General features: G+C 43.1%; 1 protein-coding gene across 1 annotated transcript; it reads right to left on the reverse strand.

The window, feature by feature from the left end:
- Positions 1-626: 626 nt before the first annotated feature.
- Positions 627-25,654, reverse strand: LOC309362281 (diacylglycerol O-acyltransferase 2-like). Its single transcript, XM_081897916.1, has 8 exons — positions 23,691-25,654; positions 13,379-13,507; positions 11,905-12,012; positions 9,941-10,011; positions 8,999-9,203; positions 7,486-7,660; positions 4,772-4,974; positions 627-3,390 (listed from the first exon to the last, which is right to left on the reverse strand). Exons 1-8 carry the CDS (start codon positions 23,728-23,730, stop codon positions 3,236-3,238), a joined length of 1,086 nt encoding a protein of 361 aa, XP_081754042.1. The 5' UTR covers positions 23,731-25,654; the 3' UTR covers positions 627-3,235.
- Between the last annotated feature and the right edge of the window lie 1,991 nt (positions 25,655-27,645).

The raw sequence follows: 27,645 nt of genomic DNA on the forward strand, positions 1-27,645 counted from the left end.
ATTTCAGGAGAATCCAAATTAGGTCCATAAACATTAACCAAAACTATTACCATCTCTTCTATTTTTGCGCATAAAATTTAATAACACCAATTTGCATCAGTAATAACCTGCTGAAAATCCTTTTCGGACCAAAATGGCCACATTTAGGATTTGCCACAGTACTTGTAAGATAAACTTATCCCACCCAATGTTTCATTAATAATAATTTATCCCGTTCCATTAGATTAATCTCCTGTAAATAAGCAACATCTGCCCTTAACAATTTTAAATATGCTAAACTTACATTTTGCTTCTTAGATTCTCACAACCCTTTTACATTAAAATGAACTAACTTCATCCAATAATTTTATTTTGCCCCCCCCCCTTTATCAAGCTTTTCCAAATACCTCTTTATTTTATGACTTGGACCATTTAACAAACATTTAGTGATATCTTTTTTCCATCTTTGAGCATATATCAGATTTTCTAATATCACTCATAGGTGCAGAACATCCATAGGCACTTAGCTTAGCATTTAAATTCAATTCTACTGCATATATTTTCCGGACAATATTGATATACCGTTTTTTAAAATAGAAAATGTGGTTATATGAAAAGAAATAGGATCAGAATAAATTGATATACAATTTGGCAAAATGCTCATTTCTTTTATTGACAGTATGGCCAGGCTTTTTATCAGAATGGGTCAGTATGAGAAAACAAACGAGAGGAGAAAGAAAAAAGAAAGTGAAAACACAGAGTCGTTCAGAATGAAACCTCTCCAGTACATCTTCGGAGATTTACATTTCTTTCTTAAATCATCATGTCTGATCATCTGCAAATTTGATTAAGATAAAGGCCTCTGCATTCGAGGGACTGACAAATTTGTGAATTTGATCTTCATGGTTAATGCAGAATGTAGCTGGAAAGCACATGAAATATTGGAATTGTTCTGACCTTGCAAGAGTTGGTGCTTTTGTGAAAAGTCTGTGCTTTTCAGACATTTCTTTACTAAAGTCAGGATAAATTGCTATCTAATTTTGATTCCATTTCAGCAGAGATTTTACTGATTGTTGGCAAAATGTATGTAGAATCTTGTCTCTTGCAGTGACATGCAGAAATTGCACAATCCTAATATTGGAAAGAGTTGCAGTCCTCTGGCTTGTTACAGGAATTAAGATAACGTGTTCTATCTCAGTTGGGAAGTACCCTCCCAGAGAGAGAAGCTTTTTGAAAAAATCCACCATATATTCCAGGCCCCGAGTGTCCCTATTTTCCTGGGACATCCCTGATTTGATCCCGGATTGTCCCACTTTTCCTTAGGGAGGCCCTATTTTCATTGGAGAAATTTTGGAGGGTATGTGGGATGTCCCTATTTTCATTGGAAAAATGCCGGAGGGTATGGAGTTATCCAACCCCCAAACTGTCTGAAGGCAAACCTGTATAGGGAAGTTTTTTTAAATGTTTAATGTTTTATTATGTTTTTATATATGTTGGAAGCCACCCAGAGTGGCTGGAGCAACTGAGTAAGATGGGTAGGGTATACCGGTAAATAGTAAAATTATTATGGAATGGGACGTCCCTGTTTTCATCAGAGAAATGTTGCAGGGTATGTATGCTCTGCACCATATACTTTGCTTGAATTGGAGTATTTTCAATGCCAATTATACACTGATTTTTCCAGTGTAACTATGACTCCAAACAGGTAATTCGTTTATCCAGAATATTATGGCTAGCTTGAGTAACGGTCTCATGGATATTCAAACGATCTTCATAGTGAACCATCTATCTTGCATCTGCTTCGGATCATTCTTAAGCTCTGCCAAGACTTTTCGGATTGGCTTCAGAACTTGTATTTGAGACAGGATCGCTTTCACTAAATCAGTATTCGAGTCCTCCTCCGCCATTTTCTTTGACTCAACCAATAGTGACACAGTTGAACTTGAAGAAGCTACCCCTCATTAGCTCTAGCTCTTCATGGCTATACCTTGTCAGAAGGAAATAATATATAATAGGAGGTTTTTTTTACGGATAACCAGAGTCTTTGTCCAAGCAGCCTGATAATTCAGTAGTTTGAAAGCTTGTTGGTCAGGAGAGAAATGAAAGACATGTTTCACAGCACTACCTCCAAACTGGAAGACTGCCCCCCCCCCATTCAGTGTTAGATTGGCGCCACTCATGCAGATTCCACTTAGGAATCATAAGAAACTAAGCTCAGACCTGCAACAGCTGTTTCAGGCCAAAGTGTCCTGTTTTCACAGTGGTCACCATGGGACACCTATGAGGAGGATATGAGTGCAAGAGCACTCTCCCCTCCTGTGGTTTCCAGCAACTGATATTCAAAAGCTTCACTGCCTCCGATGATGTAGGCAGAGTACAGCCTTTCCTCCTTCATGAATTTGTCGAACCTTCTTTTGAAGATGTCTAGGTTAGAGTAATAAGCATATCTACATGCTGCGTAAAGAAATCCATTGATCCATGTGGCTCAGTATTATCTACTCAGGCTGGCAGTAGTTTTTTTCCTTGTCGTCGACTGGTCAATCCTTTTTTTAACAAAACATACATTTATTTATAATAAAACGGAACAAAGTATAATGGCAGATGCCAAATACATAGGGGATAGCCAGAGCTAAGCACATAGGAACAGATTTCCAAAATCAAATGTAATAAATTAATATCACAAGGTGACAACTAACACATGTGGGTTTATCTTATTACTCCAGAACATTATAAAAATACTCCATTTTTAGACACTATCTTGTTGCCTTCCCTCTCTAGTTCTCATCAATTGTGTAAGTTTAATCATGCATACTATGTCCCATATTTTAGTTATCCATTATCCACCTGTCAGGGGTTATTTAGTTGTGATTCCTGCATTGCAGAGGGTTGGACTAGATGACCCAACAGGGTACTTTCCAACTCTACAATGTTATGGTTATATGATTCTCTCATGGATGGTGTTCAATTCCCCCCCCCCCCCATTTTTGTCAAATAATTATTTCTGGCAGCAGGTAAGAGGTGTTGCCTCAATTTCCTGCCCTCTGTTAGCACAGTTTCTTTGCTGTGGCCAAATAGGAAAATCAGGGAGTCCATGGGCAAAACAGGCAATCCTTTTTAAAGCTATGTTGCTGGGGGACCTGGAACTTCTGCATGGCAAGCATGGGCCTGGTATAAGAGGTGAGGGAGCCCTTGCTGAGGGACAGGAACCTGTTGGCACCTTTGTCTCCTCCCTCCACCCCCTTTTTGCCAATCTCGGTCATAGGATCTGAAGCTCGGCCGTCTCTGACAACCCGTACATGGCTTTGTGGTCGTCAAAGAGCTTGCGGAGAGAACGGATGTACATGGCATGGTAGTGATCCACCATCTCACAGGTTGGGTTCTCCATCCTGGGCACCACCAGGGGCTCTCCAACTAAGGAGGGAAGAAGAAAGGAGAGGCTGAACATGTGCAGAAGGACAAAAAAGGAGGAGGACCTCATAGAATAGTAGAAGTGTAGGGCTGGGGAGATCCACCCAAGGTAATCTAGTTCAACTCACTTGCAAGAGGACCCCTCAGGGTACATATGTTACTCTCTCTTTGATTATGCTATTTTAAATGTGCATTTTATATTTGACTTCCTTTAGTAATGTTTTCTTTTGAATTTTTTCTCTTAACTGTGATGAGTTAAATGTGCATTCCGTAGCTGACACCTTTGTAATGTTTAAGATTATATTTTCATTTCCTATTAATTATATTGTTTTGAATGTATAATTTAATATATGACTTCCTTAAGTAATGTTTTATTCTGCATTGTTTTATTTTATGTTTTAATGTGTTGCGAACCGCTTTTAGAATTTTTTTCTTTATAAATATAAAACCGTATAGAAATAAAATGGTTAATAATAATACTACATAGGAAACCACCTTAGACCAAGTCAGACCCTTGGTCCATTAAGCTCAGTATTGCCTACACTGACTGGCAGAAGCTCTGCATGGTTTCAGGTAAGGGGACTGTTTCCCAGTCTTATCCAGACATGCTGGCAGAGATTGAACCCGGGACCTTCTGCATGCAGAGCAGATGCTCTACCACTGAGTTACAGCCTTTCCCCAATGATATACAAACTATGAACCCCATGATGCAATGAGAGATTTCAGATTACAAAATCCATGATTCAGTGAGAGACTACAGACTACTGTGAGCCATAATGCAGTGAGCTACAGCTATTCCATTTGAGGGTGTGGGTGGGCCAGGCAGCGGTGGAGCATATGCCCGCGCTGCCTGGGGCAGGTGGGTGGAGCACCCCCCGAGGGTAGCGTGGCGGACACCCTCCATGAGCCACAGTTCAGGGTTAAGAAAGGGGTGGGGAAGCGGCTGCCAACTCTCCCCTACTCTCTGCCACTGGGTCAGGCCTGACCCGGCAACGAATGTGGAGCTATTGCGGCCGAGCGCACCTCGCCACAGCCAAGGTGGGATGCTCTCCACTGCCAGGTCAGTAGTGACCCAGCGGCAGAGCCGCTGCTGTTGGGTGCGAGGTGTGCCATGGCCGAGGAGGGTGGGCAGCAGCGCTGCAACCCAATTGTCTGCTCTCCTCCCCCAGATCAAGCCTGACCGGGGGGGGGGGGGGAGCAGAACTGCACCAGGCACAGTTGCTGCAGCCAAGGCGGTGTTCCTTCTGTTGTGGAGCCAGGCAATTATGAAGAAGCCTGCTGTGGGGGCCCCTGTTTGCGCCCCCTCTCAAAATTGCCCCTGGGGCCCCCATGGTCCCACCCCCCCCACCCCCCCGCTACGCCTCTGGGGTCAGGAAATACTCACTGACAGTGGTGACTGGTCTGGGGAAAGGAAGGAGTCCCCAGGAACGAACAGAGGAGAATCCCCTTCCATAAAAAAAGCAGGGGGAGAAGCCCAGGATCTTTCTGAATCTGTCCTGGATTCTCCGCATCCAGCTCCCTTCCTTGAAGAGAACCTGCTGGAAAAGGTCATTTTCCCCAAAGGAGAAAGCAGGAACCAGATGGGCCCTTGAAGAAAGAAAGCATGGAGGGATGTTAAGACAGAAACCACCTGAAAACAATCACATACACAGCCCAACAAGACAATGACAAAAATCCACCAACAGCATACAATTCAATATGGCTAACCTGATCCAAAACACCCACCCACTCACACATGAAAACGAAGATCACCACAGCCAATCACAAATGAACAACCACAACCTCCCCAACCTCCCCAACCTCTCTCACTACCAAAGGAACACACGTGAACAGCAAAGAACCTGCACAAGCAACGCTGACACAAAACACCACATATATTAAGTATACAGTGGTATCTCAGGTTAAGTACTTACCATATTTTTCGCCCTAGAGGACGCACCTTTTCAACTCCAAAAATGAAGGGGAAATGTGTGTGCGTCCTATGGGGCGAATGCAGGCTTTCGCTGAAGCCTGGAGAGCGAGAGGAGTCAGTGCGCACCGACCCCTCTCGCTCTCCAGGCTTCAGGAAGCTATCCGCAAGCCTCGCAAGCCCGGCAGGAGTTCCCGCAGGCTCACAAGGCTTGCGGGCTGCAGCCCGAAGCACGGGACGCCCTCTGGAGGACGCCCCGTGCTTCGGGCAGGTGTCTGCAAGCCTTGCACACCCGGCGGGAGTTCCCGCGGGCTCGCAAGGCTTGCGGGCGGCAGCCTGTTCTGGGGGCTGGGGGGGGGAATAATTTTTTTTAATTCATTTCCCCCCAAAAAAACGAGGTGCGTCCTATGGGCCAGTGCGCCCTATAGGGCGAAAAATACTATAATTCGTTCTGGAGGTCCGTACTTAACCTGAAACTGTTCTTAACCTGAAGCACCACTTTAGCAAATGGGGGCCGCCCACTGCTGCTGCGCCGCCAGAGCACGATTTCTCTTCTCATCCTGAAGCAAAGTTCTTAACCTGAAGCACTATTTCTGCGTTTCTGTAACCTGAAGCCTATGTAACCTGAGGTACCACTGTAATAGAAACATCGCCACCGGACCCCACCCTCACCCCCTTTCCCCTTCTTTTTCTGAATGTCTCAACAAATGAAACTGATCTGTAAAAATGTTACTTGGAGGGGGGGAAAGAGAGAGAGAGACATTGCACATACTTTTGTAAATTAAGAAAATCTTTAATAAAAATACATTAAAAAAAAACAATAAATCATGAGAAAACATGAGATTGTGATTCTTAAACAGCAAGGGGGGGTAAACTAGTTCAGTGTTTCCCAACCTTGTGCCTCCAGCTGTTTTTGGACTACAATTCCCATCATCCCTTGCCACTGGTCTTGCTAGTCAGGAATGATGGGAGTTGTAGTTCAAAAACAGCTGGAGGCACAAGGTTGGGAAACACTGAACTAGTTGACTCTTAAGCTCCCTTCCAACTCTACACTTCTATGATCAAGAGCCCCCTGCCCCAGGAATAAAGAACTCCCCTCAGAAATCTAACACACAAGAAGATGAAAAGAGTGTGGCTGCTAGATCAGGCCAAATGGGGCCCATCTAAGTCCAGCATCCTCTTCTCGCAGTGACCGACCAGGTCCCTGTTATTTGCAGCAAGGGTCTGAAAACCAAGCCTTGTGAGGAATGATGGAGGGAGTTGGGGATGTTCAGCCTGGAGATGATAAAGAGGTGCCATGATAGCCATCTTCAAATATCGAAAGGGTTGCAAGCTTGTTTTTTGGCGGCTCTAGAGGGGAGGACCTGAACCAATGGGTTCAAATGACAAGAAAGAAGATTCCGACTCAACATTGGGAAGAACATTCTGGTGGTGAAAGTCGTTCAACAGTGGGATGGACTCCCTTGGAAGGTGGTGGACTCTCCTTCCTTAGAACCTTTTATACAGAGGTTGGATTGCTGTCTGCAATCGAGGGCCTCCACAAAACTTAAAAGGGAAAAAAACCTGGATGTACATTTTCAAAATATAAGTTTAAAAACAAATAAAATAAAACCTACATACAGCAACAGTGTTTGTGTTGTGTATGGACCTATTAGGTCCATAAATTACCATATAGCATGTATTCAGTACAAAAAAACCCAACAATTTGTTGTTGACAAAGGACAGCTGGACATATAAAGAGCCCCATTACTTTCAGTAGCTTAGGGCCTCATCAAACCTAAATCCGGCCCTGACTGTCTGCCAGGAATTCTTGCAGATGTGACTCCTGCATTTCAAGGAGTTGGGCTAGATGTCCCTTAGGAGACCCTCCTATGATTCTGTGCAGGAGCTACCCACAACTCCAACAACCATGATAGTAGCTTCCTTGACCCTCCAGAATCAAAATACACGTGCTGCTGAATATTGCTGCCAGAGTTTCATAGAAACATAGAATTATAGAGTTGGAAGGAACGTAACGGGTTGCCTAGTCCAAACCAGGGGCCACTGGTTGGCCAGTGTGGTACCTTTCTTCTGATTCATCTGAAGGACTCTTCAAATGCCATTGGCATCTTAAGTCTCTGGCCATCCTGAGGTCTCTCAGCCACCTGTCAGCTAGGAAAGGAATGTAATGTTCAACTGGTGGTACGCACCCATGTCGGAGCGCCATCCGAACAAACCCCTTGCGCTCACTCAGGATCAGCGTTGTCACTCCTGGCCGACAGGAGAGGGCCTCTGCTGCACCACCAACTACAATCGCTACAGCATTCCCAGTCCCATTCCGGGATATGAGGTATTCTATTGCCTTACGGGTCACAGGGAAGAGACCTAAAGGGCCAGAGAATCAGAAGAGATTTAAAAGTCGTCATCATCCACACCAACTTGCAGGGCTGTTGCATGCCCAAATCATTTCTTCAGCTTTTTAGACCTAAAGGGCTGATGATATAATAAAGAGACATCTGCACAGGTAATCAAATCATAGAATTGCAGGGTTGGAAGGGACCATCAAGAGTCATGTAGTCCAACCCCCTGCAATGCAAGAATCACAACTAAAGCATCCATGACAGATGTCCCTCCAACCTCTGATAAAAACCTCCAAGGAAAGAGAGTCCATCACTTTTCAGGGGAGTCCATTCCACTGTTGAACAGCTCTTACTGTCAGAAAATTATTCCTGATATCTCCTTTGATGTAACCTGAATCCATAGGTTCATCCCACACTCTGAAGCAGCAGAAAACAAGCTTGCTCCATCTTCAATTGGGCAACCCTTTAGATATTTGAAGATGACTCTCATGTCACCTCTAGGTCTCCTCTTTCTCCAAGCTAAGCATCCCCAACTCCCTCACCTGTTCCTGACAAGGCTTGGTTTCCAGACCTTTTATCATCTTGGTTACCTCTCTCTGTATGCATTCCAGCTTGTCAATATCATTCTGCCCTGAACTGGACACAGTATTCCAGCTGTGGTCTGCCCAAGGAAGAATACAGTGGTATTATTCCTTCCCTTGACCTTGACACTAGATTTCTGTTGATGCAGCCTAGAATAGCATTAGCTTTTTTGCTACTGCATCACACTATTGAATCATTTTCAGCTTGTGGTCTATGAAGATCCCTAGATCGTTTTCTCATGTACTACTGGCAAGCCAGGTGTCCCCCATATTTTATTTGTGCAGCTGCTTCTTCCTGCCTAAGTGTAGACCAGAACTTTCCAAACTGTGTGTCATGACACATTTGTGTGTCAGCTGCAGTGTGTAGGTGTGTAATGCAAACGCTTCCTATACTTCTCCCGGGGCTGGAAAGGGGTTAGTTTAATCTCCAATTTGCTAGTAAAACTGAATAACTGTGTTGAGGAATGATGCATGTCTAAAAAGTGTGTCACCAACATGAAAATTTTGGAAAGTTCTGCTTTAGATCCTTACTTTTGTCCCTATTGAAATTCAATTTGTTGGTTTGGGCACAGTCCTCAGATCTGTTAAGGTCATCCTGAATCCCTATCCTGTCTTCTGCAGTATTTGCTACCCCTCCCAGTTTGGTGACATCTGCAAATTCCTTAATCCAAGACATTTTTACAAATATGTTGACAAGAGGGCCCAGAACAGAATCCTGCAGCACCCAACTTGTCACCTTTTTCCAGGATCTCAATGGAGACAGCACAGAAGAAGACACTCACCCCCACTCATTAGGTATTCCCTGAAGACAGGCAATCGGAAGTTGCCAGCCAGTGTGGCCAGGAAGGGTTTGATCCCAGGAAACTTTTCATGGAAGCCGGTGGCTCGAGTGACAAGGTTGCCGAAAGCTCCAACACAGAGGATCCCATGCGGGTGGATCCCGATGATGTAGTTGTGGCTGGGGAGCAGGTCATGAGTCTTCACCAGCTGAATGATATTAAAGAATGATATTGACAAACTCGATCAAGTGCTCTTAGTACACCAAAAGCTTAACATGTGTCAACAGTGTGATTCAGCAGCAAAAATTGCTAATGCAGTTCTAGGCTACTTCAACAGAAGTCTAGTGCTCAGATCAAGGGAAGTCATGCGACCACTTTATTCTGCCTTGGTCAGACCACACCTGGAGTCCTGTGTCCAGTTCTGAGCATCTCAGTTTAAGGAGGATATGAAGAAGGTGGGAGGTGTGCAGAGGAGGGCAACCAAGATGGCCTGGAAACCAAGCCTTATTAGGAATGGTTGAGGGAATTGGGTATATTTAGCCTAGAGAAAATGAGAATTAGAGAGCCATCTTCAAATATCTGAAGGACTGTTGTATAGAAGACAAAGGCAGCTTCTGTGCTGCTGCTCTGGAGGGGAGGATCCTGATGGATTCAAAGGGCAATAAACAATAATTCAGACTAAATAATTTTCTGAAGGTAAGAGCCATTTGCAATGGAACAGACTCACTCAGAAGGTGATGGGCTCTTCTTTACTGGAAGTTTTTAAGCAGAGGTTGGAAGGCCACCTGTCAGGGATTCTTGACCTGTGATGCCTGTGTTGCAGGCGGTTGGACTATATGAGTCATGGGGCCCTTCCAAGTCTACGGTTCTATGATTTTATGGCTTGCAGCCTCACCAAGGCTGGGAAGACCCAGAATCACCCTTGTACCACACACTGGTGCTTACCTGAATCGGAAAATAATCTCGGAAGTAATTCCAGATGGACCAGTTCCGGACCCAAATAGAACTTCTCCCACCTGCAGAAATGGGAAAACAGATTTATTCTAGCCTCTGAGTGCCCTTGCAACCAAGAGTTATAGAACGTGATAATGACTCTAGGAAAAGAAGGAAAAATTAAAGGGGGGGGGACAGGAACCATTGTACATGGAAACACAAGTCTGCTGTCCAGCAATTGCTGCCACTGACCCCTCCATCTGGGTCTGCTGCAGGTGCCTCTAATTTGGTCTGGGAGGAACTTCCTAAAAAGCAAATGGTTTATGGCCTTTATTTATTTCAATAAAATTTGCACCGTTTGATTGTTAAAACAAAACAAGCCATCCTCAAAGCGGTTTACAGAGAGAACCAAATAATAAGACCATTGGTTAAAACAGCTGAAAGCAAGTATTTAAAACATTCTAACAATAAAAAAATCAGAAATAAACTAAAACCAGATTAAAACATACATTAATGTTCTACATGTCTGGGTATGCTTACCTAAACAAAAATGTTTTTAACAGGCACTGAAAAAGGTACAGGCAAGGTACCTGTCTGATGTCAATAGGCAGGGAGTTCCAAAGTGTAGGTGCTACCACACTAATAGACTGATTTCTTAAAAATGTGGGACTGGGATTATGTGGCACCTGTAATGGTGTCAGTTCTGTGCATCAAAGCAGTCAAGAGGGCTCATATGGGGTGAAACAATCTCTCAGGTAAACTGGTCCTGAGTTTCTAAACCTTTCTAAACCAGGTCATACTTCATACCTCCCACCACCAATTTGTAAATATATAATCACTGTTGTGTCAATGAAGGTAAAGGCCACCATAGCTATGTGCCTGCCTTTCCAAGTAGCCCAGTGATGCATCGCAGGGGGCTGGACTAGTTGACCCTCTGGAGGCCCTTTGCAACTCTCCATGATTCTGTGAAAACAGATATTCATTTTGGGGGCATCTGGTTGGCCACTGTGGGAAAAGAATGCTGGAATGCAAGGGTCATTGCCATGATGCAGCAAGCTCTTCTTGTGTTCTTATGAGTGTCATCCAAAGGAAACCAAACACTGCCTGACCCTGGACCTGTTCACAGGGTCACAGAATCACACAGAGATGGAAGAGATCTGAAAGGGTCATCTAATCCAAACACCTGTGATGCAGGAACCACTACAAAAGTTTGCTTTGCCCCTTCTCTTGCAGAAATGTCACGTTCTGTAGCCTGCCACACAAGAGAGAGCTGCTCTTGTGGGATTCCTCTCTTTGTTGTCAGGTGTGATACTTAGACCTCTGAGGAGTGACGTTGGATGGACTTTGGGTTTGTGACAAAGCTGGGCAAACATTATGGGCTAGGCTGGGAGTACTGTCAAGGAATGCGCAGAGTGTTTGCAGTCATGTGGCTGAAACAAACCTCCTGCTAACCTGGTTTCCCTTTTTCCTATCAGTGGGAATGGTCATTCCAACATCTCAGATACAAAGGTGATTCTCAAGTCGTTCATCACAGAATCACAGAATTGTAGAATCCCATTTTTCAACCACAGTGTACAAAAAACATTAGCTGAGGCAATTCTCCATCATCGAAGCATTAGGAATAATTTTCTGAGGGTAAGAATCATTCAACAGTGGAATGGGCTCCCATGGACTCTCCTTCCTTGAAGTCCTTTAAGCAGCTGGTCAGACGGCCATCTGTCAGGGATTCTTCAGCTGTGATTCCTACATTGCAGGCAGCTGGTCACTACATGATCCTAGAGGTCCCTTCCAACTCTACATAATTATATGATTTCGTGGACCTGTGAAAGCAGGGTCCAAAGGGTACTACTGTGGCAACCACCCACAGTTAATGTTCAAGGAGAACAAAATGCCTAAAGACAAATGCACACACACAAAAAAAGAGCTGTACCTTCAAACAAAATCCCTCTAAACAGCCAGGATGCTTCTTCACTCACCATTCTCAGGTGTATTCCAATCATAGATAAGCCAAGCCAGGTAGAGAGCAGAAATGGGCCAGAAACTGGTGAAAGCCAGATAGATAAGGAGAATCAGAGAAACCATCCCTGAGGGAGAGGAAGAAAAAAATAGCTTATTTAGCTCAGTTAAAGCCACTTTATTAATTTATTTATTGCATTTATATCCCATGTGTTATGTGAGACTTTAGGTAAAAGAAGGCTGCAAGCAGCAGCTGAGACACAGAGACATGTTTGATTTCTGCTAGAATCCAGGGCTGTGAGTAAGGAAGAAGCAAGACTTTCTGAGGTGTTAATGCTTGTGGTCAGGTTGTATATACTGTATATGTAAATAAACCATAAAGCCAAATGACACCACAGTCTCTGCTGTCCCTCATTCCAAGGAAACTAAACCCTAGGTAAGTGCTTGGAACACCTGGAATTTTGCTTTGCTCAGAGAGGCTTGTAACAATACATACATGCATACATTTACTCATTTACACATTCATTCATTCATTCATTTTTTCCATTCAATCATTCATTCATTTGTATGCTTACTTACTTTGAACTCTATATGGCTCAGGGCTCCTTTGAGAGCCAAACTGGTATAATGGTTAGAGAGCTGGGCTAAGACCCAGAGAGCCAGGCTCTAGTCCCCTGCTCAGCCACAAAGCTCTCTGAATGTGACCTTGGGTAAGGCACCATCTCTCTGCCCAGCCTAATTTACAGGGTTGCTGTGAGGATAATATGAGCTGATCTTTGGCTCTGTGGTCTCAGGGCAACTGTTTGGCCAGAGAGATGGCTTGACCAAAGCACATGTGTCAAACCAGCCATCCCTTTAGAGGTCTTTTCCAATTGTGTTATCCTGGCAAATGTGTATTTTAAACCTCTGTTCTGAATTATGATGGAACTCACAGGTAGAGAAAACTTTTGTTTTATATATCTTTCTAGGAAGGACTGGAAAGGAAAGTGCCCAACAATCACTATGTCACCAATGCAAAGGAAACCGGTTTCTTCACTGTCTCCTCAGTATTCTCCACTCCTGCTTTACTCCTTCAATGCTCTCAGGTCTTGATTAACAGAATTGTATAATTGGAAGGGACCCTGAGGGTTGTTTAGTGAAGTCCAACTAAATCTCAACTATAGCATCTATGACAGGGCCACCTGTGAGGTGGGTAGGCCAAAAAGCAGTGGCTGGCCGGCCCCCAAACTTCCCCAATTGACTTCATGGCTGAGGGGGGATTTGAAGTCTGATCGCCCAGGTCCTAGTCTTATTTAATCCCCACAACTGCCCTGTGAGGTACATTAAGGTGACGGCAGTGACTGGTCCCCATGATCACACCCGGTGCATTTTGTAGCCAAGTAAGGATTCAAACCTTGGTCTCCCAGGTCCTAGACCGAAACTCTAACCACCACATAACACTGTCCCTTTTCTCAAGGTGGCCATCAGTCAGAAAAAGAGTCACATGCTACTCACCCAGCATCAAGAAGCTGAAAATCCACTGGAGGACTGACAGGAGCTGGAGGGCAGCCAAGAAATCTCGTTTTGAAGGCCATGGCACAGCCAGCAGCATGCGGAGAGCAGCCTGGATGCTGGCATGGATCCCTGGAAAGGAAAAGGACACCCAGACCAGGTTGCACTGACCTGTTTGCTCAGCTTTTCTCCACCCTCCCACCATTGGGAGACGCCCTCAGTGACTGAACCAATCCCCAGAAACATCTGGTGGATTCCACCCTTGAGAAAAGCAGGTTGCGCCATCCATGACATACAGACAACAGGAGCATGCAGGACAAAGGGCAGGAAAGGTCATGGGCAGAATCACCCCTCTTTACCTAGGAAGGCAGCCAGCCAGCCAGCCAACCAGTAACACGTGTGCTGCTTAAGCATGGCATTTCAGCAAACAGAGACACCTGGCATTTCTGTGTGCATCAGCAGCCAGCCAGCCAGCCAGCCAGCCAGCCAGCCAGCCAGCGACACGTATGCTGCTTAAGCATGGCATTTCAGCAAACAGAGACACGTGGCGTTTCTGTGTGCATCAGCATTCAATGTGAAAAGGATCTCAGGGGTCTTAGCAGACCACAAGCTTAAGGTGAGTCAATGGTGTGATGTAGCAGCAAAAATGGCTCATGCAAATCTCAGCTGCAACGATGGAGTTCTTGTGCCCAGCTCAAGGGAAGGAATAGTCGTACAATGATTGCCCATCTACAGAACTAAGCATACACTCTAATAGGGTCTCCCCCGAAGAATCATATAACTGTAGGTGTCCCCAAGGGTTATCTAGTCCAATGCCTGCAATGCAGGAATCACAGCTAAGGAATCTCTGATAAACGAGCATTCAGGCTCTGGTTTTAAAAAATCTAATGGAGTCCACCACCTTCCACAGTCATCTGTTCCTCTGTCAAATGGATCTTACCATCAGAAAATCATACCCAATGGACTCTTTCTTGTTGTTCGGGTCTCCTTCATTGGTTTGGGTCCTACCTTCTGAAGCACCAGGAAACAAGTTTGCTCCATCTTCCTCTGTGTATCACTTAAGGTATTTGAAGATGGCTATCATCAGTGCTATTTTACTAGAAAAAGAGGTGCCGGAATTCACCATGAACACCTCTCTTGTACTCTTAGAATGGCAACATTTGGTGCCCACCTGAGAGTGGCTGGAACTGAGTTCCATCTGAAAAAAAGTTCTGGCTCTAATATATCCTCTCAGTCTCCTCTTTTCTAGGCTAAATAACCTAAACTCCCTCAACCGTTCATCCTAATGCTTGGTTTCCAGACCCTTTATTTTCTTGGTTGCCCTCCTTTGTATACTTTCTAGCTTGTCAATATCCTTCTTAAATTGTGGTGTCTAGAACTGGACACAAGACCACCAGTGAGGGCTGACCATTGCAGAATAGAGTTCCTTTAATTTAGACACACATCTTCTGCTGATGCCACCTAGATTCACATGGGGGATTTGCTGCCATGTCACACTGTTGCTTCATGTTAAGCCTGAAGTCTACCTAGACTCTCAAATTCTTTTCAAGCCAGATGTTCCCACATCCCATAATTGTGCATCTGCTTATTCCTGCCTAAGTGTTGACTCTTTCCCTAGATTCTTGTATTGCCACATCCCAGCAGTGTGAAAACAATGATGAAGAAAAGGGTTGGCGACCCAAGAATAAGTTCACCCTGGCCCGCCACCTGCCCTTGGGATGGTGGGTGGGAGGGTGGTGTCCAACTCTGGCAGCCAGAAATAGTGGCATGATATGAACTGATATTTGTTCAGACAGTTGGCAGGAGGATAAAGGTGAGAGTAAGGAAGGTCAGGGCAGATGATAGAGATGCAAACAGGCATTGCTTTGCATAAAGGATCATAGAATTACAAAACTGTAGAGTTGGAAGGGACTCTCAGGGGGTCACCTAGTTTAACCCCCTGTAATGCAGAAATTGCTTTAAAAAATTAGAGTTGTAGAGCTGAAAGGGACCACTCCAGCACAGGGGGCTATAGGTACTTGAATTTCCTACTAAAAGCCAGGTGCCATCTATGAATTGCATGAACCATACAATTGTAGAATTGTAGATTAAGCAGGGAACTGCTGTTAAGCTTGCATGGCATCAGGGACCCAGTTCTGATATTGTGCTTTATCCTACAGTTTTAAGCCTAAGGAGAAATGCAAGGGGATAAAGTTGAAAGACTCTGAGGATCGTAGGTTGAAGATATTATATGTATCATCCCATGGAAGGATGATGATATTGAAGCTCTAATGCTTCCTAAAAATGAACAACATTGATCGTGTATTATAATATACTAATGTTACCATAAGATTACATTTCTGGTTCTAAGGCCAAGTATAGTTTTCATCTATCTCAACCAATACAACAATTAGGGGAGCCAATTAAAACAAGTAGAGGATTTATCTTTGTCTTTTGGTGATTTGGGGAAGGGGGTATCATTGTTTGCAGAATCCCAGTGAATAATCCAACCAGTAAAACAAAGGTGCAGATCTTTTCTGTACAAACATTGGAATGAATTGGGTGAAGTGTAAATGCTTCAGATGTGAGTCTTCACACCAAGATATTTTGCAAATGCCTTAAAAAAAAACAAACCAGTGCCACAGAATTGCACATATCCATTTTGATTTATATAAGAAAATGGCAACTGCAGAGAAGGGCTGCAGAGAAGGGCTGCGCCATTCCCAGAGTGATTTAACAGACAATTCCTCATTCCAGGGAATTATAACTTTGGGAAGGGGATAAAGGCCTCCTATAGCAACACTTAAAACTCTGGACAAACTACAACTCCCAGGATCCTCTGGTGAGAGGGTATCTGGGGGGAAGCCATAACTGTTTAGGCTGGTTATCTGCGAGGTGTGGAAAGTGGAAACGTCTAGACTGCAAAGCATGAGAAAAGGTATACGAACAACAAAAGAAAGGAAATGACACCTCCTGCCTCCAAAAATGAATGTTCCTATGCATATCCAATTAACCATACCTCCATCAGAAAATGGTACCAGGTGCTATTTTCACACACACACACACAAACAAACGGAAGGAGAATTGCACTGACTAAGCTTCTGTCCTAAGCAGAGGAAAACTAAATGATGCCATAGTTTTTGAGCAGTTATACTGGTGAAAGTGGCACAATTCAATATCTTCTCCCTGTTGATGACCTAAGGGCTCAGATCAACCAAGGCACAGAAAATAATACCTCAGATCCGTACAAAATGCCAGGAGTAAAAAGGACACCCTCAAGCATGACAGTGATGAACTCCCCTTTGAGATATTCACATGGATAAATACAAGGAATTTCAGTTGGCCAGAAAGAACATAAAGTGAAAGCCTTTGCAGATGACTTGGTACTAACTATAGAAGAACCATTAAATAATGCCAAAGAAGTTATTAAAGAAATAGAACAATTTGGACAAGTAGCAGGTTTTAAATTAAACAAAAGCAAGACTAAAATATTAGTTAAAAATATGAAACAAGACTTGGTTGCTATGTTGCAGCAGGGAATTGGTATAGAAGTAGTTTAAAAAGTTAAGTATTTAGGAATTTGGTTAACCACAATGAACATAGATTTATTTCAAAATAACTATACACCGGTGTGGAATGGAATTAAGAGAGACATGGAAATATGGGGAAGAATGAAATTATCATTTGGGGGAAGGATTTCAACTATAAGAATGAATGTGCTACCAAAGATGTTATTTTTGTTTCAATCAATTCCTATAATCAAGGGGGCAGCAATTTTTAAAGAATGGCAAAAAGCAATTTCAAGATATGTCTGGCAGGGAAAGAAACCAAGAATACAATATAAGTTGTTAACAGATGTTAAAGAAAGAGGGGGCTTCGCCCTGCCAGATTTGAAGTTGTACTATGAAGCAGTATGCCTCTGTTGGTTAAAGGAATGGATGCTGTTAAGAAATACAGATTTGTTGGATTTAGAAGGTTATGACAATAGATTTGGTTGGCATGCATATCTATGGTATAATAAAACAAAAATCCATAAAGGATTTGGTAATCACATATTTTGAAGGTCTTTATATGAAGTATGGGACTGGTATAAAAACTTATTAGAACATAAAACACCGTGGTGGTTATCTCCATTAGAAGCTATGAGTGTGAAAAAGATAAATATGAGTAAAAATTGGATTACCTATGAGAATTTGTTGTGGGGGAAAGGAAATAAATGGAAAATGAAACCATATGAAGAAGTTAAAGAATATATAAATGATTGGTTGCACTATCACCAAGTCAATGAAATATATAAAGAGGATTTAAAGGAAAAAGGATTTGATGATAAAAATGTCTATTGTGGTTGAAAGATTGGATAAGGTTAGAAAGTAGAGAGATCTTGGATTTAGAAGGCTTTGACAACAGGTACGGGTGGCACTCGTACCTGTGGTATGGAAAGGTGAAAGTACATAGAGGCTTTCTAAATCATATTTTCAGAGGACCAATATTCCAAGTATGGGAAAGAAACAAAAATTTATTGGAAAGGAAGACACCCTGGTGGATTTCACCAATAGAGGTGTTAACGGTCAAAAAAACTAATATGGAAGGTAAGAATGCCACCTATGAAGAACTTATAAGGAAAACGGATCAAGGCATAAAACTTAGACCATATGAAGAGATTAAAAGCTTATTTACCGGGTGGTTGCAATACCACCAGGTAAATTATTTGTTGAAAGAAGATAAAAAGAAACTAGGATTTGAAGATTAAAAAATCTAAATTCAATGTGGAAATTGTGGAAGGTAAGATCAAAACACTGTCTAGAATCTACGATATTCTATTGGAGTGGCACACAAAAGATGAGGAGGTGAAAGAGGCCATGACTAAATGGGCAATAGATATTGGCTACAACATTGAATTTGAGAGGTGGCAGGAATTATGGAATATTAACATGAAGTTCACGGCGTGTACGGCATTAAGGGAAAACATGTGGAAAATGATATATAGGTGGTACCACATGCCAGTGAAACTGGCTAAGATCTACAGGTTAAAGAACTAAAGATGTTGGAAATGTGGAGAGGTAGATGGTGATTTCTACCATATGTGGTGGTTATGCAGCAAAGTGAAAGGATTATGGGAATTGATTTACAATGAACTTTAAACAAATTTAAATACACCTTTCCCAAAAAAACCTGAAGCTTTTCTGCTAGGAATGACGGGTAAAGAAATTAAAAAAGATGATAAGGTACTATTCCTATATGCCACAACAGCTGCAAGAATCATGTTAGCACAAAATTGGAAAACGGAAGCTATACCTAATATAAGTGACTGGCAGGTTAAACTGACAAATTATGCCGAGCTCGTGAGAATAACGGGAAGAATAAGAGATCAAGATGAACAGAAATTTCAAGACAATTGGGTTAAATATTGGACGTATATTGGAATCAAAGTATAGATGACACTGGCGGGACTGGAATAACTCTAACAGTAAGGGGTTACTATCTAAAAGAGATAAAATACGTGCCTATAGAGTTTATCTGATACTTACCAAAGGAGTGGAGGGAAGTCCAAGGCTCGGCAGAGCCTAAAATATTTATATTTACGACTTATGGAGTGGATATATTATGTGTAACCTTAATGTTGGATTTTGTATACATCTATTTGTATATATGGATAATATCAATAAAAATTTATTTGCAAAAAAAAAGAAATAGAAATATTAAACAATGAATGTAAAGCAATGTCTAAAATGTATAAAATACTGCGGGAATGGCATTTGAAAGATGAGGAAGTGAAATCGGTAATGATGCATTGGGCAAAAGACTTTGGATATAATATACAGCTTGAAGAATGGGAAAGGTTGTGGAATGAAAGGATAAAATTTACAGCCTATAATGCTTTGAAAGAGAACATAATGAAAATGATATTTAGATGGTATATTACACAAGTGACATTAGCTTAAATGTATAAGACAAATAATAAATGTTGGAAATGTATAGAAAAAGAAGGAACATTTTATCTATGTGGTGGGAATGAAAAAAAGTAAAGAACTTCTGGGAAATGATATATAATGAGATGAAAAAGATCTTGAAATATACATTTTTTAAAAAAACCCAGAAGCATTTTTACTTGGTATTATAGGTCAGGACATTAATAGGCAAGATGTTAAATTGTTTTTATATGCAACAACTGCAGCAAGAGTATTGTTAGCTCAGAAATGGAAACAAGAAGAAATTCCGATGAAAGAAGAATGGCAGATGAAATTAATGGACTACACAGAACTGGACAAAATGACAGGAAGGATTCGAAACCTGCGGGACCAGAGATTTATAGAAAATTGGAAGAAGTATATGAATTATTTGAAGAGCAACTGTAATCAACAAATTACGCTGGTAGGACTACAAGAAGTTTTGTAAGGAGAAATATACAAAGTGTTACAAAGTAGAAAAAGATAGAGATGTTGGTTATGAGTTTGAAATGTAATAGGGAAGATAAGAAATGCATACAGAGAGATTAGATTGGAAAATTTTCAGACAGGATTGATGGAAGTCAAAAATTTGAATAAGATGTAAAAGTATGTTTAATTACTGTTGAAAATGATTTTTTTAAAAAACTAATAAATATATATATATGTAAAGAGAGATATTCACATGGATATTTTGATAGCCTCATATCACAGAATTATAGGGTTGGAAGTGCTCAAAATTGTCATCTAGTCCACCCCCTGCAACGCAGACATCACAGAGTCACTAACAGATGGCAAGTCAACCTCTGTTTTAAAAGCTCCAGTGGAAGAGAGTCCACCACCATCTGAGAGAGTCAGTTCTGCTGCTGAACAGCTCTTACTCTCCTGGGGTTTTGGAGACTGAAATTTGGTTCAAGGATGCCCCTCAATGGCTAATGCACTGGAGGCAGCCAGGGGGTTGATTCCTTGAAAAAAAGAGCACTAATGAAAAGTCCACAGGAGACAAGGACTTGGGAGCAGCTCCCAGGCTCTGGAATACTCAGCAGACCACAAGCCTCCAGCTTTGAAGAGAAGAGGACCTTCACACCCTCCCCAAAGAATGTTCCAAAATTTCACAGAGCATATGGGAAGCAGATCCAAGATGTCCAAACTCTCCCTGGCCCGCTCAATAAATATGCACTCCCTGCATAGCCCAGGACCGATGCAAAGGCTATATGGCTGCAGAAACGAAATATCATTTGAGCATCCCCACCTTGACTCCACTGAGCCAAGTACTCTGACTCAGAGATGCAGGTGAACAAGGTTGGCCACAGGTTGGGGCTGGGTCCAAGATCTGATCACATCTAAGTGGTCATAGAGCAGGAGCAAAGCATCAAAGCACTGGAGCTTCTGCTAGGCTTGAGCCAGGGTGAGGACAGAAAGGGGGTACCCAGAATGAGCAAGGGAGGTTCTGAGAAACTTAACCTAGGCAGCTGGCTCAGGTGACGAGACAGTAGCCCAGTTCTGCCCCCAAGTAGTAGTTCTTGAGCCCATGCAAGGGGGGGTCCAGTCAGAAGATGAGAGGCAGCGCCAAGGAGTCTGGGAGCCCAGAGACTGGGAGGCCTCAGATGGCATCATCAATTTTGCCAAGAGGATCTGAACATCACTGACTGGTATGGTTCTGAGTCCCAGATATTGCGGGGTGTTCTTCAACCTGTTAAGACCCTCGGGAGTCCAATGCACCCCTGATATTTCTTGCAATAAGATCTGGAAATTTTCAGATGGGGTCTCTCTCATCAGTAAGGGATTTTAATGCCTGTTTTCAAAAGGTGTTAAAAGCTCTGGTCATTTAAGCTTTGATTTCTGGTAACACTATGAAGTGGGTTACTGGAAGATTGAATGGAGCGTGCTTGATTTCTACTGCTCCAGAGGATAGGACCCAAACTGATGGATTCCAGCTGCAAAGAAGAAGAGTCCAGCTCTGGCAGTAAAAGCCATTTGACAGTGGAATGGACTCCCTCAAAAGCTTAACATGAGGCAACAGTGTGATCCAGCAGCGAAGAAAGCTAATGCCATACTAGCCTGCATTAATGGAAGACTAGAGTCCAGATCAAGGGAAGTACTGCATTGGCCTGAATATAAGCCTCACTTTCCCCCCAAATTCCAAACGTGAAAAGTTAAAGTGCGGCTTATATTTGCAACATTACGGTATGCAGCAAGGAGCGCAAGGCAAACAGCGCCAGGAGCATGGCAAAGCAGTGCCTGCCCCACGCGTAGTGCCCCATCCTCTCAAGAAGGAGCAAGGAAGGGAGCTGCTTATATTTGTGGATTTTTTCTTTTTTCTTCTCCAATTTTCAAGGTCCTGCTTATATTCGGGTATGGCTTATATTTGGGCCAAGATGGTAATAGTCTTGCTCTATTCTGCCTTGGTCAGACCACACCTGGAATACTGTGTCCAATTCTGGACACCACAAGTTAAGAAGGATATTGACAAGCTGAAACATGTGCATAGGTAGACAGCCAATATGATCTAGGGTCTGGAAACCAAGCCTTATGAAGAATAGTTAATGGAGTTGGCATGTTTAGCCTGGAGAAGAGGAGACAGAGAGGAGATATGATAGTCATCTTCAAATATCTAAAGGGCTGTCACATGGAGGATGGAGCAAACTTGTTTTCTCCTACTCTGAAAGGTGGGACTCGAACCAATGGATTCAAGTTACAAGAAAGGAAATTCCAACTAAACATCAAGAATAACTTTCTGACAGTAAGAGTTGTTGGAATCCCTTGGAAAGTGGTGGACTCTCCTTTATTGGAGATTTTTCAACAGAGATTGGATGGGCATCTGTCATGGATGCTTTAGCTGAGATTCCTGCATTGCAGGGGGTGGACTAGATAACTCTTGATGGTCCGTCCAACTCTAAAAAAAACCTCTTATTCCATCTCACAAGCATGGCCAAGTTGTGACTGGCTGAAGGTCCCATCCCCGCTTCCCCACATCCTACCTGCAGGAGAGGGAAGTTTGAAGAATTTTAGCCCATCTGGTCTCTCAGAGCCCATCCTGTCCTACTGTGACTGATAAGGAAAGTATTTGGTCAAGGTCTTTCCCGCCTCTTGGCCTCGAGACTCCCACATCGGCATTTTATTTCCTCATGGCTAAAATATGGTGAAACATTAACCACTGCCACAGATGTCACAGCCCAATATGGACTAAAATAATGAAGGAGGTTGCCAACCAATCCCCTCTTAGAGAAAAGTACTTAACTTAAAAACTCAGGAGCTAAACAGGGAGGGGGGGTCATAGAATCCTGGAATTGTAGAGTTGGAAGAGATCCCGAGGATATTCTAGTCCAATCCCCTGCAATGCAGGAATCTCAAGTAAAGCATCCATCCATAAAACCAACACCAACTACCTCCCAACGAAGTTCATTCCATGATCAAACAGCTCTTACCGTCAGAAAGTTCTTCTCAATGTTTAGTTGGAATCTCCTTTCTTGTCATTTGAATCCATCATTTCAGGTCCAACCCCCCCAGGGCAGCAGAATACAAGCTTGCTCTGTCTTCTGTGGGGCAACCCTTTCAATATCTGAGGTTGACTCGTATATCACTTCTTGGTCTCCTCTTCTCCAAGCTAAACATGCCCAACTCCTTCACTCGTTCCTCACAAGGTTGGGTTTCCAGACTTTTTATCATTTTGGACACCCTCCTCTGCACATGTTCCACCTTGTCAATATTTCTCTTAAATGGTGGCACCCAGAACTGGACACAGTGCTCCAGGTGGGGTCTGACCAAGGCAGAATAAAGAAGTATTATGACTTCCCTTGATCTGGACACTAGACATTTGTTGATATAGCCTAGAATAGCACCAGCTTATTTTTGTTCAGCTTGTGGTCTACAAAATCATTTTTGCACTTTCAAGTCTGGTGTCCTCCATCCTATAGTTATGCATCTGATTATTCCTGCCTAAGTGCAGACCCTTACACTAGTCCCTTTCATTCATCTGCAAGCTGCTGTGGCACTGAATGGACATATGCTCATCAAGAAGCCATCTGCTTGCAAGACAAAATAGGTGGTTTCCTGAAATCAAGATAAATAACATCCACAGCATCTCTACAATCTGTAAAGGTTGCCATCTGATTTCTTTTTTTAATGCAATTGTATTTTTGTTAAACTGGTTAGAAATACACTTCAATCTTCCCTGGGATCAATCCCAGATCACCAGATTCCATCCACAGACATTCCTAAAACCCTTGAGACTTGTTTTATGCCCCCAAATCAAAATGTGTTACTCAGGAAACAGCCAGCTGTTGCACAATTACCATGAAAACACACATCAACCAATGATTTTTTTAAAGGGACCTTTTTGGTAGACATATTTGCTATAGCTTTAAATCTTATGCTGGCTTTTTCCTTACCACTCTGGTTTTGGAAATATGCAGCAATGAGAGTCTTCATGGCGATCTCAGACACCCGGACACCCTTTTGCAACCTTTCTCAGACTTCGGTCTGGCGGGGTTTGCAAAGCAATGAACTCTGGAGTTGAGCTTTTGACCACGTTCAGGCTCCAGGACAGCTAAACTAGGAGGAGGGGTGAGGCAGTGAACAAATCCTGATCCTGCTTCCTCTTTGGAAAAAAATAAATAGGTAAGGTAGGACAGGGAAACACAGAGGTTCAGAGAACACAGGATGTAGAACGGGTAAATCAAATATGACTCTTTTTGTAAAGAACCCAGTGAAAGTGTTTTAATTCTTTAAGGGTTACATGAAGAATTTAGCAGAAGATTCGCGTGTAAAATGTAGTCCCTGGGATCTCCATGGAGGAGGTTTAGAATAATAGAAATGTAGAGTTGGGATTGATCCCAAGGGTCATCTAGTCCAACCCCCTGCAATGCAGTAATCATAGCTAAATTTTTAAAAGGCAGCCAAGATCATCCCATTGTTGAATTCTTCTCCTCAAACCAAATTCCATGTTTTGGCTGAAATGCAAGAGAGAGGAAAGGAAAGAACAAACACCAATCTCTCCTGACAAATCTTAGGGCAGAAAGCCATTCAACCCCCAATTAATTAATTGCTTGTGGGTTTTTAAGCAGAGGTTAGATGGCCATCTGTAAGATTGTTGAGCTATGATTCCTGGACTGGAGGGACTAGATTATCCTTGGGGTCTCTTCCACCTCTACTATTCTATGGTTCTGCATTAGTGGAGATAAATGACTAGGATTGATGGGCTTTAACAAGGATTAGACAAATGTGTGGAAAACAATCTATGCCTGTTAACAGGAATGGAAGCTTTCTGCTTAGCAGTATTAAACATATCTCTCTTCTTACAATATAACAGAGGTTGACAGATCATTCCCATCATATTGTTACACACCACCCCAATCTCCACAGCTGTGCAAGATTCCAGGGGTTACAGGCATTTATCCCAGGCTCACGTGTCCTTTGAAATGAGGCACAGCGGAGATAGTGGTGTCTTTATGATGTAAGCAACCCCCATTTTGCTTGGGGACTACTTTCTGGGTCATCATGTATGTTGGCAGAGCACACATAAGCCCACCTTGCTCCGCTGTGCTCTCTTCTGGATCCAAAACTGGTCTATGCGTGCATGTTCACGTACTGTGAAAGCACACAAAACAGGAGATTGCATGTTTATAGTTTACTTACATATACAGTGGTACCTCTGGTTACGTACTTAATTCGTTCCGGAGGTCCGTTCTTAACCTGAAACTGTTCTTAACCTGAAGCACCACTTTAGCTAATGGGGCATCCTGCTGCCGCCGCGTCACCGGAGCACGATTTCTGTTCTCGTCCTGAAGCAAAGTTCTTAACCCGAGGTACTATTTCTGGGTTAGCGGAGTCTGTAACCTGAAGTGTATGTAACCAGAGGTACCACTGTATATGCAACCTGAGCATACTATGGAGGGGTTCAAAGCATTACACTGAAAACAGGTTCTCACTCTCTCGTCGGCTGCAATGTTGGGTCCAAAACTGCCAGTCCACAATTGTGCTCTGACCCTGCTTTCTCTCTAGCTGACAAACTGATTTCCAAATGTTAACTAACTTTCCTTCAGCTTACATCACAGCCCACTCCAATTCCGCCCCTCCCTCCTAAAACTCTGCCTTTTTTGTCTCTTACTATCTCTCAATCCAGGCTCTACCCTTCTGCCTCCAGCAGAGAGTTTTTGCCTTGTTGATAGTCATCACACTGTCTTTATTTGCTTAATGACTCAGGCTGGCCTGGACACCGGAAGATTTGTTTTGCCTGTATTTTACCCATACTAAACACAGTGTCTGGCAATCAGAACTTAGGAGACTCCGGGCACCCCACAAATTCATAAAAATATGCACAAAAGGAGGCTCTGGGGGCTTTCGGTGGGTCAAGGCCAGAGCCCCTGACAATAATAATAATAATAATAATAATAATAATAATAATAATAATAATTTTTTATACCCTGCCCATCTGGCTGGGTTTCTCCCGCCACTCTGGGTGGCTTCCATCAAAACATTAAAATACAATAGTCTATTAAACATTAAAAGCTTCCCTAAACAGGCCTGCCTTCAGATGTCTTCTAAAAGTCTGGTAGTTGTTTTTCTCTTTGACATCTGGTGGGAGGGCATTCCACTGGGCGGGTGCCACTACCGAAAAGGCCCTCTGCCTGGTTCCCTGTAACTTGGCTTCTCGCAGTGAGGGAACCGCCAGAAGGCCCTCGGCGCTGGACCTCAGTGTCCGGGTAGAAAGATGGGGGTGGAGACGTTCCTTCAGATATACTGAACCGAGGCTGTTTGGGGCTTTAAAGGGTTAGATTTAAATACTTTGAATTGTGCTCGGAAACGTACTGGGAGCCAATGTAGGTCTTTCAAGACCAGTGTTATGTGGTCTCGGTGGCCGCTCCCAGTCACCAGTCTAGCTGCCGCATTCTGGATTAGTTGTAGTTTCCGGGTCACTTTCAAAGGTAGCCCCACATAGAGCGCATTGTAGTAGTCCAAGCGAGAGATAACTAGAGCATGCACCACTCTGGCGAGACAGTCTGCGGGCAGGTAGGGTCTGATAAACAGCTGCCCTGGACACAGAATGACAGATAAACAGCTGCCCTGCACCTCCATAGCTAGCTGAGTCCAAAATGACTCCAGGCTGCACACCTGGTTCTTCAGGGGCACAGTTACCCAATTCAGGACCAGGGAGTCCTCCACACCTGCCTGCCTCCTGTTCCCCAAAAACAGTACTTCTGTCTTGTCAGGATTCAACCTCAATCTGTTAGCCGCCATCCATCCTCCAACCACCTCCAGACACACAGGACCTTCACCACCTTCACTGGTTTTGAGCTGAAAGAGATGTAGAGCTGGGTATCATCTGCATACTGATGAACACCCAGCCCAAACCCCCTGAAGATCTCTCCCAGCGGTTCCAGCGGTTTCATATACAGTAGATGTTGAAAAGCACGGGGGAGAAGACGGAACCCTGAGACACCCCACAAGTGAGAGCCCAGGGGCCTGAACACTCATCCCCCACCACCACTTTCTGAACACGGCCCAGGAGGAAGGAGTGGAACTACTGTATAACAGTGTCCCCTGACTATTGGTTTAGCCTGACTATTGGTTTAAAAACAGGAAAGGAATTTTTAAAATGTTGCATAAATGGAGCAAAATTCAGGCAAATAGTAAAAGAAATAAATATGCATCCTGACACTGATGCTAGTTTAAGATACAGAACTTTGATGCTATTCTTTTTTTACTGAAAAAGTGTGACCTAACCCAGTGCTAGTGTGATGGTCAGAGTGTTGGGCTAGGACCTGGGAGAGACCAAGTTTCAAATCCTGCTACTTGGCCATGTCTACTGAGCACCACCTTGGGAGTCAGTCACTGCCTCTCAACCTAACCTACCCTACACAGTGTTGTTGTGAGGGCAAAATGAGAATGGTGAGAATATGCCAGAGTTCTGATAGCCCAGAAATGGAAAACACCGGAATTACCAACTGTGAAGAAGTGGCAGACAAAGATGGTTGAATATGCGGAATTAGCAAAACTGACCCATAGGATTTTTAGTCAGGAGGAAACAAGGTACCAAAAAGAATGGAGTAAATTTATGGTCTATATAGAACTGTAGAAACTTGAAGACGTTAGCAGTACTGAAATAAAACTTATGTCATGGCTTAGTTACTACTGAGGAACTGTGGATTAGATTGGAATAAGAAAACCTGCAGAAGGGAAGGAGGGAAGTCAACTGCTCCACGGAGTGTAAAATAAGACAGATGTAAAAAGATTTGAAATATCTGTGTATTTTGTTGGTGTTGGTGTATTTGAAATGAAAACTTAATAAAAAGCATTTTTTTAAAAAAAGAGAGAATGGTGAGAATAATGTATGCTGCCTTGAGC

The sequence above is a fragment of the Podarcis melisellensis genome (genome assembly GCF_964234715.1).
Source record: "Podarcis melisellensis genome assembly, chromosome: Z".
NCBI classification, from domain to species: domain Eukaryota; kingdom Metazoa; phylum Chordata; class Lepidosauria; order Squamata; family Lacertidae; genus Podarcis; species Podarcis melisellensis.